At 43.0% G+C, this 14,758-nt stretch overlaps 4 protein-coding genes across 4 annotated transcripts; all 4 read right to left on the bottom strand.

Annotated features, from left to right (window-relative positions):
* Positions 1-802: 802 nt before the first annotated feature.
* Positions 803-2,664, bottom strand: LOC116194486 (probable LRR receptor-like serine/threonine-protein kinase At3g47570). The gene is made up of 2 exons (XM_031523292.1): positions 1,627-2,664; positions 803-1,545 (listed from the first exon to the last, which is right to left on the bottom strand). Exons 1-2 carry the CDS (start codon positions 2,222-2,224, stop codon positions 1,169-1,171), a joined length of 975 nt encoding a protein of 324 aa, XP_031379152.1. The 5' UTR covers positions 2,225-2,664; the 3' UTR covers positions 803-1,168.
* Positions 2,665-2,674: 10 nt separating this feature from the next.
* On the bottom strand, positions 2,675-4,736 carry LOC116193886 (probable LRR receptor-like serine/threonine-protein kinase At3g47570). The gene is made up of 4 exons (XM_031522631.1): positions 4,729-4,736; positions 3,909-4,074; positions 3,221-3,678; positions 2,675-3,104 (listed from the first exon to the last, which is right to left on the bottom strand). Exons 1-4 carry the CDS (start codon positions 4,734-4,736, stop codon positions 2,675-2,677), a joined length of 1,062 nt encoding a protein of 353 aa, XP_031378491.1.
* LOC116194484 (zonadhesin) lies at positions 4,543-9,072 on the bottom strand. The gene is made up of 5 exons (XM_031523290.1): positions 8,280-9,072; positions 7,982-8,093; positions 6,777-6,891; positions 5,241-6,293; positions 4,543-5,095 (listed from the first exon to the last, which is right to left on the bottom strand). Exons 1-5 carry the CDS (start codon positions 8,446-8,448, stop codon positions 4,823-4,825), a joined length of 1,722 nt encoding a protein of 573 aa, XP_031379150.1. The 5' UTR covers positions 8,449-9,072; the 3' UTR covers positions 4,543-4,822.
* Positions 9,073-9,706: 634 nt separating this feature from the next.
* Positions 9,707-11,928, bottom strand: LOC116194485 (chlorophyll a-b binding protein CP29.3, chloroplastic). Its single transcript, XM_031523291.1, has 2 exons — positions 11,352-11,928; positions 9,707-10,310 (listed from the first exon to the last, which is right to left on the bottom strand). The coding sequence occupies exons 1-2, from the start codon at positions 11,862-11,864 to the stop codon at positions 9,993-9,995; spliced, it is 831 nt and encodes a 276-aa protein (XP_031379151.1). The 5' UTR covers positions 11,865-11,928; the 3' UTR covers positions 9,707-9,992.
* Between the last annotated feature and the right edge of the window lie 2,830 nt (positions 11,929-14,758).

The following is a 14,758-nucleotide window of genomic DNA, read 5'->3' on the forward strand; positions in this document are numbered from 1 at the left end:
GCTGGAGCTTATGCAATTTTTTCTTCGAAAGCAATCATTCCAGATAGCTTGGCACCCATAGCTCAAATCTTTACCAAGTTTAAATGCATCTGAAATTGAGGCTGTGATTGGTCCCGAAAGAAGATTAATACCAAAACCAATGTCCTCTATATATGGAAAGCTCATAGACAAGTCAGGAGGAAGACCTCTGCGAAGTTATTCATTTTTTTTTTTGGATAAATGGTAGAGACTTTCATTAATCAAAAAAAAAAAGATTTACATTAAGACTCGTGTCTGGCATTAATTGGTAGAGACTTTCATTAATTAAAGATTTAAATGGTAGAGACTTTCATTAATTAAAAAAAAAAAGTTATTCATTTTTCGTTAAATCTAATGTATGAAAATCTAAATAAGACTCGTGTCTGGCATGCAGTTGCCACCGACTACGAATTACTGGATGTTTTTCAGCTAGCCAAGACAATAAGGGCTGTACTTTTCAGAGACTATTAAATTTGCAGAGAATTTAGTAAGATATAATAAAGTGATCGAAGGTGGGATCTGTCCGGTGAGATCGTTGCTGTGTACTGAACTTTGATAATGAACCTAACGACTTTGGGATCTCTCCTATAAGCTGACTGCTGGCAGAGCCAATGAAGTTAAGATTGGAGAAGTCGGATAAAGCGGAGGAATAAGGCCATTCAGCAAGTTGTTCAGTTTTAATAACAAGTACCCGATTTCAATTTGGATTTCAACAGCAAACCTGTTATTTAGAAGGTTTACGCTCCATGAGGTAGCTCATTCTGAAGTTGTGGCAAATTGAACCCCACGAGACGTATTGCCACTCAAGAAGAGTGTTGGTTTGTTGCCTACAATCCCATGCCAATCGCAAACTAAATTTGAGTGTCCCATATGGTCATCTCTTACTTGGGATTTGATTCCAGCAAACTCTGTGTCTAATTTCCTCTATTGAAACAAGTGGCGAGATGACGACCAAAACGCGAAGAATCAAGTTGACATAAAAATAAAAAGACAAAAAGACAAAAAGATTCTTGAATCAAAGACTTCTGGAGACCAGTTTGAGCTTCAGGAAATAATTGAGATTTAAGAGTGAGATATATAGCGGTCACTGATTTGTTCTACTGCATAGCCTTTCCAGATGAAAGGATCCATGATTTAAAGAATTAACCTATTAAGAGCATTCACCTTTATCAGTTTCCAGAAGTTTGTTTCTGATTGAGGCCAGCTTGGTCACCACAAGGCCAATCCTCATTCGTTCCCTCGGCACCTTGGCAGAGCATGCTAGTCCTATTTGAAATATCAAAGCCAAACATGCCCAGGCCTTTGCTGTTTTCTGATGATATGTTGGAGATGATACTTCCTCCACGAGTACAGGATCCATGATATCTTTGACTCGACCCACCATAGCTATCTTAGCAAAGCTGTGAAGATTCATGCTTTCATCAAACATTTCATCAGTGGGTCTCTTCCCAGTGAACAGCTCTAGTAGGAGGATGCCGTAACTGTAGACATCACCAAGGGTTGAAGCTTCGCTCCCCATCCCATATTCTGCAGAAAGATCAACTAAATGGATGAATAATCCTGATTTATAATATAAAAAGAAAATGTAAGGGACATTTTTTTTTTTACCTGGAGGAACGTAACCAGTAGAACTTCTGATACCAATTGAACTTGTTGGGATGGGTCCTTCTGTAACAAATCGAGCGAGCCCAAAATCACCTACATGTGCCACCATTTCCTCGTCCAAAAGAATATTACTTGGCTTCAGATCGCAGTGGACAATTGGAGTTTCACACTGATGATGAAGATAGTCTAGCGCAGAAGCAACATTGATTGCAATGTTCAGCCTTCTGACCAGACTTAGGTTTCTTTTCATTACACGGGCCTGATTTCCTTCTAGAGCCGGTTGTAACCAGTACTCTAGGCTCCCACTGGGCATGTATTCATACACAAGGGCCTTGAAGTCGTTTCCATTACCATCGCCACTCGAGCACGCTGTAATTACCTTGACAAGGTTGCGATGTCTGATATTCCTCAGGGCCTGGCACTCTGCTAAGAAGCTCGAAGCAGCTCCCTGCTTAAACATGTTAAGCACCTTGACTGCGACCACCACTTCCCCGTCGCCCTCACTGATGATCCCTTTATACACGGAGCAAAATGCACCAACACCAATGAAGTAGGCTTCACTGAAGCCATTGGTAGCTTTCAGAAGGCTATGATACGACATAGTTGGGAACAACTTATTAGAAGAATCAGAAGAAGTGTCCTTTTTTTCCTTCTTGAATGAGTAGCAATAGAGAAAGAGAAGAAAAAACGCCACACCGAGCAGCACCGAGACTATGGAGATGACTGGTGCTAAGGTCAAACGCTGATTTTTCCTCTCAGGGATGCATTTTGGCAAATTCAACTCAGCTGATCCCCCACAAAGCTTACTGTTTCCCGTGATAGAAACCACACTTGCATTACTGAAAAGTCCATCAACTGGCACTGCTCCCTCAAAATTATTGTCAAACAGATTCAATATTTGCAACTGCAAGCCTTCTAAGAATCTCGGGATTTCACCAGAAAGATTGCTCCGGGAAAGATCCAATACTTGCAGACCCTTTAGTGAGCCTAAACCCGATGGAATGACCCCTTCTAAGTTATTTCCCGCCAGTGATAGTTGTTCCAACCCTATTCATGCCCCGAGAGTAGTAGGAATATCACCTGTCAAACTGTTGTCGGATACATTTAATGCTCCTAAACTGTTTAAATTTCCAATTCCCATTGGCAAGGAACCACACAAATTATTCCGTGAAAGGTCCAAGCTAATCGACATTGAAGAAAGACTAAAAAGTGCCCCGGGCACGGAACCAGTGAGGTTGTTCCCTGAAAGACTCAGATTAGACAAAGCTTGCAACATTCCTAGACTCGGAGGTATTTGTCCTTGCAAGAGGTTGTTGCCTAAAAGTAGATCGGTCAATTGAGTTAAGTTTCCAATCGAGGGAGGGATACTGCCTGCAAGTTTGTTATCACAGAGGTACAGCGTCACAAGCTTTTGGAGCTTTCCGATGCCTGAGGGAATGCTGCCTGAAAGTAAACTCTTGGACATGTCCAAAATTTCCAAACTGACAAGATTTTTGATACCTGAAGGGATTGTTCCGAATATTTTGTTGCCTCCATGTGTCAATAAGTAAGCTTGGTTGAAAAGTTGCTAATAACTTCAGGTAACTCTCCCCCAAACCGATTGTAACTTGCTGCAAGTCTTTGTAGTCCAGTTGCATTGGTTAAAGAAACGAGGAAGTTTAAATCATTGAGTCCTCCAGTGCCCAGCTGATTCGCTGAGATGAATAGGACTTGGAAGTTATGGAGCTTTCCTAAGGAAGGGACAGTCCCAGAAATCTGATTCTCCACCGCTCGAAACCTCACCAGGTTTGAGGCATTAGACATCGAGCCTGGGATTGATCCCGATATAAGATTATACCCAAGACCTATATCTTGGAGATTTGGGAGTGTGGTGAACAAGTCCAAAGGTAGGCTTCCTGCGAGCCTGTTGTACACGAACTCAAGAAACGTAAGAGTGGAAAGATTGAAGATCGAGGGAGGAATCATACCAGACAGGTTATTCGCACCAACTCCGAGTTCCCATATGTTCTTTAGCCGGCCGAGGGATTCAGGTATGCTACCATGTAAAAGGTTCAGCTTTGGAGAGAGTACAATTAGAGATGATAAATTGCCAATGGAAGGCGGATTTGCCCGGTGAGGTAGTTGTTATACATGTAGAGAAACTGAAGCTTTGTCAGTGAGCCAAATTCGACGGGGATCTTTCCCACGAGCTGATTATTCCCGAGATCGATGAAAGTCAGGTCAGAACAGTTGGATAAGTTTGGAGGAATAGTACCACTGGACGAGTTATTATTCAATTCTTACACCTCTAGTCTTGGCAAATACCCGATCTCAGGCAGGATATCTTGTTTGAAGTTGTTACCTTGAAGATGAAGCTCCCGCAGGAAGCTCAGATTCCCAATGTAAGGAGAAATCTTGCCCATGAGGTTGAGGGATTGGAGATCAAGAATGGTGACTCTGCTGTGCCTCTGGCTGCAAGTAATCCCATGCCAATGGCAAAAGGATTCGGTTGCATTCCAAGGTTTCAGGATCCCAAAAGGGTCACTGCTTATGGGAGATTTTAAAATCCAGCAAGGAGAGTTGGTCCGTGTCATTTCCTCCAATCAAGCAAACGGCAATTCCCAAGTGCGAAATGAGAAGAACGGAGCTGATGAGGAAGAGCAACCGGAACATCCTCGAATTGAAAATTTTGCAGACCCGATTGAGCTGGAAGGATATGGGAATGGAAGCGTTCTCTGTTTGCTGACAACGAAGATATGATTTCATTTATGCCTCAAAATTCCACCAACGTATGCTGAGAAGTCAAAAGCCAATGTGCAGTGAAAAGCTACAAAACAATAATTCAAGGTCATGAGGAGATATTAAAGTCGGATCAATGTCGCCATCATTTCATTTCCGCTAGTATGGTTGACTTAACTCTGTTGGAATTTAATTCGGAAATAACCTAATCAGAAAATAGCACACTCAGATTCCATTACCTTGGCCAAGGACAACTTACAAACGAGAGTGCTACAATTCACGGTGTTTGATCATACGCAAACAACCACCGTCAAGTTTGTACATAATAATCTCGTCATCCATGGGTTGATACAACTTAACTTCGTATTCAAATCGATACAGACAAACCAGGCCATTTCCTACGCTAATCTCTCACCAAAGTACTACTACATCTTGGGGTCAGTCCTCTTAGAAGGGGAGAGCGCTTGGTTCGGTTCGATTGTCACAATCGCCGGCCTCGCACACTTGCAGGGGAAAGCCCATCCCTCTCGCTCCCTATATCGTCTTCCAGCTCGCGCCCATCCCCACAGAGACCATTGTTGTTCACGCTCACTTCAGAACTGGCATTGCTGCTTGTGGCTAGGGGTGAATCTGACACGCTAATGGTTCTATTGCTTCTTGTGGGCCCTGACCCTGATCTCACGCTGTACATGGAGGAAGCTGGAATATTTGTCATCAGCGGCCGCAAGTTCCCAGGAATGCTCCGTCTTATATCCTGCTCCATAGTTAATTCATATCAAGAACTGAAAATTAGACATGTCAAAGCCAAAAATTCTCAGAAACCAGACCAAACTCTCTGCGCTTGTTCGTTGATTATCAAGTCAGGTGATTTAAACTCGGGAAGTTGAATAAATTCTTACCATGTGCCTTATCGCCATATCCAGAGATTTTTTGGAGAGAGTCCGCCCGAATCCTGAACTATCAGGAGATGAAGCCGACTTTCCAGACAAGTTACTGTGAGGAGAATGCTTATCATCTTGCTTAGGAGGTGCTAGCTTTCTCATGTTCATCACCCTTTCCACCATCTTTGTTCCCATTAAAACGGGGCTAATGTTGTCAGTGACTTTGGTATGGTTACGGTTCCTTGCAGGAACAGAGCTTCCACTAGGATGAAGAACACCATTGGCAAGGCGTCCTCTCGAGGGAGAGCATGATTGCCTCCTCGGTCTCCCAGGCAGAGCTGGCTCTACAGAGGAGGATCGAGAACTGGGTGCTCCTGGTCTACCCCGAGTTGCTGAAAGCGGCCCCTCAGGTAATGATGTCCTTAAGTTAGGTGGAGCTTCAAGGGAAAAACCAGGCATCTCTGAGGGTTTCCATGGTCGGGATTTCACCGTTGGGGAGGCCCCACGTGATGTTACAGGATTTCTCAAAGTTGCAGGAGCAGAAGGTTTTGACACTGAAGAGGATGGTCTACTTGGGGGGCCAGATATGCTCGGTGCACTTGATGGAGTGGAAGCTCGGCGTGTTGGGGTAGCAGACCTTGAGGCAGGTTTTGGAGGGGGAACAGAGGGTCGTGAAGTTGGAGTGGAAGATCTAGCAGTGGACCTTGATGGAGTGGACGACCTTGAAGGAACTGCTGGTTTAGCTGCTGAAACAGCTGGTTTAGTTGCTGAAACAGAAGCTTTAGTCAATGAAGCGGCTGACTTGGTGGTAGAAAGTGAAGGCCTAGTTGAAGAGAGAGTAGATCTGCTCGAAGATAGTGTTGGTCTCGAGGTAGGCGTCAAGGGTCTCGAGGATTTAGAGGAAGTGGTTAGTGTGGGCCGACCTGTTGGAGTTGCAGGCCTTGATCCTGGGCCACCAGAAGATGAGGGCCTTCGAGCACCTGCTGTGGAAGAGTTCAATCCCGGAGATGAAGCTGGTTGTCTAGACATTAGGCTTCTCGTAGTGACAGGTTCCGCCTGGGCATTTGCCAACTGAAATAAGATGAAAAACATAACTAGGTTAAACAGATTTCGAAATCATGGCAACTCATTAGTAAATGGATTTCAGAATAATCAGCAACGTCCAAACTTAGAACCTTTCCAGCATGTTGAGAGTTATAAAAATTAAATTTAGAAAGAAATAAAATGATAGTAAAAACTTGAATAGAATAATCTCAAGCATCGAAAAATTAGTATTTCATGATGCTTCTTTCTTTTAATCATCTCTGGGTTATAAAGTGATAACAATAAGTACAATAAACACAGTCAGCAAGCAATTGAAACTTAAACATAAAAATAATCTTACTTTAGTGAAGCAAAAGATGTTGCGTAACAGCGTAACAACAAAAGGTGCAGAAAATAGACATACATACAGGAGGGGAAATTGATGATCGCTCAATCATGACAAAAATCTAATAGGCATACTGACACATGAGGTATAAATCTTTCTTAAGAGTTGTAAGGAAGTGATCTTACTCTAGATTTAAGTGCGGTTGGACGAGCCTTTGGAGTACCTAGCTGATTCATGAGTGTCTTCTGTGATTCCATCTCCAAAGAAGGAAAAAGGGGAGTACCAGGTGGTGTGAGAAGCCTAAACAAGAAAGGAACTTTATTAAAACCAAGATGGAAGACAGAAATAGATACATCCTTGTAAAGAAATAACAAATTAAGCAACTCAGTAACACGTAAATGCCATATAAAACTGTTATCCCATCAAATGCACTAAGAGAATTTTTAACACTGTCATTTACCAGAACATGTTTGATGCCCATATATTTCTCATGGAAAATGTATTCAGTCGTACCATCAATAATGAAAAATCTATCGTCGAATTCTATGAAGAAAGAAATGGTCCAACCACCAATTTGACAACAACAGGTGCATACTAATAATGCTCAAAGAATCACAATCAGAGAAAGTTTTTCCAAACAATCACCTCTTAAAGACATTTTCAGTATACTTCCGATATCCTTGCCATCCAAACTCTTGGAACTTATGAGGCTAGACAACTATTTATTAGGTAAGTTCCAATGTATGACACTGGTATCTAGTCTAAGTCACATGATTGAAAAGGAAATGGCGAAAATCAAAGAAGTGAAGTTTATATTCCTTTCAAGTTTCATAGACTGTGTAAAAATTGTGCTTATCCATTCATTCAAAGATGCAAGACAAACATTCCTGCAAACTCAAAAGTGATGGATGCCCACTTACAGTAATGTGACTTATAAACCTGCTTAATCATGGAAATGATGTTTTCCTTACCAGATCATCCAATCAATTCACAGGGAACCTAATTGGGAAGATAATACAACATCCAACCCATGTAATTACGTGCTCTCTAACAATGTGACTGCCTCAAGTTTCTCTGTCCATGGTTCTAGAAGCACGGCAGCACATCTTAATTATCACTCCAGAACGAAACAAGTTAAAGAGGAGCCTTGAATATATGCAATCAAGAAACCGAGAGACCGAGAACTTTAAAGGTTTTTCAGCGAAGAAACAAATAAATGGTTACTTGGAGGTTCAGATAAAGAAAGAGATAAACCCTATTTCTCTGATTAACTTTGAAGTAAGCTATTGTCCACAGACTCAACGTAAAGCAACGGAGATAAATACCACAAGCATAAATCACACAAATGTTCTGAACAAGACTGAAAAGGTTGAACGTTCTTCAGACATACCAATCGTAATCATTCTTATCACTATCGGCATTTAAAAAATCATCAGTAGCAAGTTTCCGTGGTGCTGCCGATGGGGCAAGATTGAAGATTGGAGAAGTCCCAGGCTTTGATCCTGCAATCACAAGCAATGACGCAATATTATTCCCAGCTGTTTCTTCAGTTAAGTTCATGTTAAGCTAATTTCACACATTCAATAACCCACAAGAAAGAACACAACCGAACCGAACAGTAGTCCTTAACATTGAAACAAGCTTCCAATTTTTCAAGCAAAGATGAAACAAACTGATAGGATTAGTACCCAAGGGAGCATCGAATTCTGCGGCGTTGTTAAGGAGGAGATCGCTGCGTTCCTTCTCGCGCTTGCGCATCTCGAGGAACAATTGGAGCTCCTCCTCTTTATCCTTCATCGCCTGCTGGCGTCTCTGCCCCAGCATTTGCGGTTCCAGTGCCCTAAAGCTACCGTTCATCCCTCAAAATCCGAAGCCCGACCAGATAAGATCAGCAATAGATATCAAGCTGAACTGACTGAAACCTAACTCAGCTTTCTATATAAGAAGACCTAACTTAGCTTCGCACTCACACCTCCGACCCAACCCACACCAATAATTTACAGCGAAGGAAGCTTCCAGAAACGGAAATTGACAACCCCAGATCTGAAATCAAGCTCGAATGCAGCTCGAACTCGGTGCTCCAACCCGCCGACCAACTAGGCCAGACTTCGCATTGCCTTCTCGAAGCGCGAAAAGCGGCGTCTCTGCGTGCACCAGCTCGGAGAAACCTCCATTGAGCAGAACCAGCTGAAAACCTAGGGGAGAGAGAGCGAGTCACTGAGCTGCCTGCTCGAACAATGCGCCATTGCCGCCGACCAAAGCCGAAACTTTGCTCCCGGCGACAGAGAGGAAGCTCGGTGGAAGTGAGATCGTGCGGAGTGGGGATCGCACCGGGAGGACGACGAAGGGGAAGGCCGGGACAGAGTGGCAGTTTCCGTAAATAAAGTGAAGTTGGAGGTCTGAAATTGGAAAGCGGGTAGCGAAGAGTGGGAGAGATGATCAGGTCCTCTTCCTCTCTCAGACTGGCGGTACGAATTCTCGGATTTCTTCTGCGACGGGACAAATAAAATCGCATGGAATAATTATCTGCTGCACTCGAGTACACAAGCTTCAGAGGCGTCCCCACCGTTTGGATCATTCGATGGAGCGGGACCCGGACATGATTTGAATTTGGACGGTAGAGATCGGTTCTGGGGAATGAAATGATTGCGTGCGATAACCGGTCCTGTTGTCGTCTTTTCCTCTCACTTGAAGCTTACGTCGTCTGGTCTGTGATCTTGTGGGGATCGATTTCCAAAACTGCCCCTCCGGAGCCGATTCAAACTGGGGTGGCCTTTCAAATGGGCGGGCATGATGGGCCCTTCCGAAGCATGAAATGTCAACCTGTTCGGCCCATTAGCGGCCCGTTGTGAGCTTTAGGTGGGCCTCCAATCCATGGAAGTCCGGCTCAAGGCATGAAGAAGCTTTGAACATCCATCACATTTTCTATGTTTTATTATAGTTCTTTTCTAGATTTGCCATTAGGTAATGTTGGATTCAGTTTGTTCACTTCTCAACTAATCCACCTCCTAGGATGAATTAAATGTAGATCATTCAAGCTCGGTACTTCAAAGAAATAATCCTAAGGCCTGACCCTGATGGAATTGAAGTCTCGGCGGGAGTGTGAAATACCATATGCACAACGACCATCAGACCCTCAATGTTATACGAGTGACTCTTAATGTATGACATCATATAATTGTTTGTGACCAAGGTAACTGCATGGATATTGGGAAGTTCCCCAAGCTCCATTAGATACAACGGAATAGGAATCATGCATAGAAAGAATCTCCTCCTTTAATCTCTTATACATTTAATACAGATTAAAGTCACTCCAAAGGGCTGACTGGTACTCCATGTATTAACATAGAAGCATGCATAGAAAACTATGCGAAAGGATCAACGGGTTGATCAAACATGTCTCATTTGTTGAATGTGGCGACGAAGGCGATAGGCCCCTTCCCTGTGTAAGCGGCCTCGATGGCGAATATGAGGAAGGCAATCATGGCTAGACGAGAGTGCTTGATCTCAGCCAACTGGAGGTTCTCCTTCTTCTCCGGGTCAGAGGCCAGACCAAGTGGGTCGAAGTATCCGCCAGGGTACAGCCTCTTCTCGGGATCGAGCTCCGCATTCCTCTGGAACTCGATGTACCCGATCACAATCACCTCAATCCATATCAATGTTGTCAAGGAGAAGGGGAGGGGTTGGCCTAGGTAGGATGACCCCTCAACAAGTTCCACCTGACAATGGGACAGAAAAAGAAAGCATTCAAATCTCGAAACCTGTCAGAGTACGGACACTCAAAATGGGTTTTCTGGGCCGAAGAGGAATTCAGGCCCATTGAGGTGCATGGGCCAAACTGGGCTTATTTTCTGAGGCCCAATAAGCATCTATCTTCTCTCGTGGGGAGTACCACACGAGAGTCATTAGTCTATTGGCTGATATTAATTCCCGCTTGAACTTCAATTATCCTGCCCATGAAAGTGCTTCCAGTAGACTTCAAATCCGTAAAGTCCATTCACTTACAGCATTGTTTGATAATTCGAATAACGTCTCGGGTCCGTCCTTTTGCCTGTGTCATTTTCAATTCTGCTCATCAGTAGCAATCGCATCCACTGAAATTCGCCTGGAGGCCAGTTGGACACGATGTAGGTTGGGATGCCCTCTCCGACAAGGGAAGAAGGGACCAGTCCCACCAAAAAAAGTGACCGTACTTTCTAATTTACATAATAAATAAATGATAAAGACAAAATAAAAGAATTTTGAGGCTTGCGTTATGTGGCTACAGGGGGAAGTGGTGGATTAGCGTTAGCCGAGAAAATATCTTTTGTTTTGTCACGTCATATGGACAAAAACATCACTTTCTTTCGAAAAGAATAGTCTATGCAAATGTCACAATGTTTCATACACATAATTGCGAGGTCCAGAGCTCTGAGACTTGTTAATGGATGTATTTCATATGATACAAAACATTATGTGTTCGAACTTGATGAATTGCATCATCTCCCGAATAACTAAACTCACCAGTTCGACACGTGTGGCACGCAAAATGAACGATCAAACTCGACCAGTTATACATTCACATTAGGCAGCTCATGGATGTGTTAAACAGTTGAGGTATTTAGTAAAAGAAAATTTTAATTTTCCGTTAGATAAGAAATTAATCGAATAAGTAAAATAATAATAATAATAATAAATAAATAAATAAATAAATAAGAAAATGCAATAAAATAATGCAAGTTCATTATGGTATAGCAAGAAAATACCGCGAGCCCACTAACCTTTCCAGCGTCTTGCCACGCGACGCCCGTGAGGGCCTCGACAGCGATGGCGCCGAGGGTGCCGAGCATAGCCCAGCGGCCGTGGATCACCTCGCACTCCCTGAACCGCTGCAGGCCGAACACCTCGTTGTACGGCTGGAATGGTGTCGGCTTCACATCGTTCTGCTCTGTCCTGATCCCGATCACGTCGCCTGCCACGTTCTTGGCTAGGTTCTGGTCCAGCCCGTCGTAGTCGAACTGCAGGTACTCCGCCGGCTTACCCAACCCCAACGGGTCGAACCCACGGTCCCCCACCATTGTCCCATCCAGCCACTCCGGCGGCTCCACTCCCGGGAACCACACGAGCCGCCCTGAGTCCGCCGCCTTCTTCTTGGGTGGAGCCTTAGCTGGTGGCGGTGATTTCTTTTTCCCGAATCCGAACCGGGCCTGGAACCGCCCGGTTCTGGGCGTCGGGCCGCGGAGGCGGGTCCCGAAGAAGTGTGAGGCAGTTGCTGCGGCGGTGGTTGTGGCCATTCTCGGGTCGTTACGAACAGTATCTCAGTGGTGGAGCAGGGGGGAGTGCAGGCAAACCAATGCTGGACTTGTTTTATACAACCAAGTGAACGAAGGAGAAAAGAAAAATAGGTAGTTGGGGCCTTTCTTTTTTGGTACATTGTGACTCCGTCCCCAAAGTTTTGGATTTTATGAAAAACTCCAAAATACTTTGTACCTCATTGGAGATTTGCCTCGAACAACAATCCTTTTTTTTCCGATTATAAGGAAAATTTATGAGTCAAATACAATGAAATATAAATTCTAATAACTAATGAAGGGATATGAATAATCCCATCGAATATCGAACTTGAAGCATCTTGTATAGTAGCGAATGCGTGAGGCACTGCGATGTGCCCTCTTTAATATAACTGACCTTTTTTTGGATTAGTCAAATAACAATTGCATGCTACATGGAGAATCAAGTGACTATCTATGGAATCAAATAGTAATATCAAATTGGAGACTAGTTTCAGATAAATTTCATTTGAATCAGTTAAATAACAGTCACGTAAATATATAAAAAATCGATTGTTGGTATAGAGTTAGTCGATACTTATTCCCCAATCATCACTTTTTCTTCAGGAAAAGAAGTTCACGACTCGTGAACCTTCTACCTCCACGCATCATTACTACGGAAGTAATGTCTATAGAGTTGGTCATGCAACTATAGAATTTAAACACGCACACCGTTAGCTTCCCAATCACCAAAAAATATATAAATGGATATTATTTGAACGAATTTGTACATACATTTTTATATGTTATTGTGATTTCACTGTCATCAATTAGTGTTTACATAAATTATCCACGATTTTCTTTGCACGACTTGTGCAATCATACTATCATATCCTGTAAGCTAACAAGATGTTTACGTGAGCTGTGATGATTAGTCATGTGAAGTTTTAGATATTTCTCTTTATTAAGGTGGAAAAAAACTATGAGGACCGAAAAGGATGGTTTGGGAACCATGGGGACGAATTGGCATTTTCTTCATCAAATGAATGTACGTGGAGTGGTAGTTTGGTTGACTGAATAGGAGAAATTTCGACCAAAAAAAAAATAAAGAAAGAAAGAAGTGAATTTCCTTTTTTCTTTTTTATTTTCGGAATAATTTCATTCGATGGATGTGAATGCTTTTGGGGCTTATCTCTCCTTATCCAGGGAAGGCTTGGTTGGATGGTTGATCGCGTCTTTACCTTATTCTGTGGGCCCCCTTTACAGTAAATGCAATGCACTGTTCTATTTTCTGTTCCAACCACTTAGCCACGGCCCATGAGAACTGGACCACGAGCGCGGCCCATAATCACTGAGCCGGCTCCTCGGCAAGTCACAAGGATCCATGGGCCGCTAGCTCCTGCAAAAGCCCATTGACAGATGCTGAGCCAAAGCAAGACGAAGATCCGGTCAAAAGTCCCTCGGTATTTAACAAACTCTACGAGATCGAATAACCTTGAGACCGGTAATTTGGCCACAGTAGCTGAGAGCAGCAAGCTAGAGATTATATGAGCAAACTGCCCGGCAAGACCGCTATGTGGTTTCTCGACTTGACGAGCTCCAATCTCTTGTAATCCATATGTCCTCTGGCTGCATCGAGCAGATGAATGTCCTGAAGATTTATGCATCTTATAGAATAAGCATGGAAGTTCGTTAATCTACAGGATGAGAATGCATGTGAATTCATATTCCATTAAGTAATGACTCCATTTTCTTTATGATTCAGACGGTGCCCGTGTTGATCCCGATCACGACATCTACCACATTGGTCCATCAAGTCGAAGTCAGAACTACAGGTGATCTATCACTGAGATTTATCAAGCAGCAGTCTTGATACGAAAAAAGAATCAAGAGTTTGGAGTCTTCTCAAAACCCGAGCCACAGAATCTTCGTTCTCGGATTATAAAAACACTTAAAATTGTCTCACTAGTCTCCCGTGCTTTGTGCCACTGTTTGGTTTACCTGAATCAACAAAGGAAAGTATCAGTTTGGGTCGGGATTGATCTCGAGGAAACCCTCTCCGACGCTTAAGTCAGTCCTCCGTCAAACCAGAGTAAACTTTGTGTCGGAAACGGTAAACTTACCAAATTCAGCTAAGGCCGTTGGCATTTGTAGAGAATTCACAGGGGTATGTCTTCCTGTCATTGGACCATAGGCTAAGGGATGAATTGAACTTTTGTTGCATTGAGCGTAAAACTACATGGGCCTTATTTGGGCTGTTGTCATCATTTGGAGGTTTGGACCCAATGAAACCCAAACGGGCCATCTGCTTGGGACACTATTTGGGCCGACGCCCGATGTCCACTTCCAAGTTACGGGCCCAGAGGTTTGTCGCTCCCCTAGCTGGGAGTATGTGGTGGAGGGTGGGGTGTTGGTAGGAGTAAGCGGGTCCGAAAACCTTTTTTTTTTTTACGGTACCCGAATCATATCTCGTATTGGACAGGTTTTAAGATTTTGGAACCAAAACCTACTTGGAACGTGAATTATAGTATGGGTTCCGGATATCATATTGGAACCTGTAAATTTTTCTTTCATTTTTTCTCTTCAAACACAATAAATGAAATAAATAATTAAAATTGAAAAGATCTCATTCACAATCACGCAAAAACATATAAATATCGATTTAGATTAATCGGATCACATCCATCCATCCATAGAACAAAATGAATATATAGCTCTCTTTAGAATTATATAGTAGACAAAGTAAATAACCAACTAAAAGATTACATAGCTATTTGCCCAAAGAAGAATGATGTAACCCTCTTTAGTAGACAAAACAAATAAACTCTCATTAAAATTCTATAATTACATCGCATATAGAGGATTATGTAAATATAAAATAATTTTTTTCAAAAAATTATAGGTTACAGGGTACCAGT

This window comes from Punica granatum, chromosome 2 (genome assembly GCF_007655135.1).
Source record: "Punica granatum isolate Tunisia-2019 chromosome 2, ASM765513v2, whole genome shotgun sequence".
NCBI lineage: Eukaryota > Viridiplantae > Streptophyta > Magnoliopsida > Myrtales > Lythraceae > Punica > Punica granatum.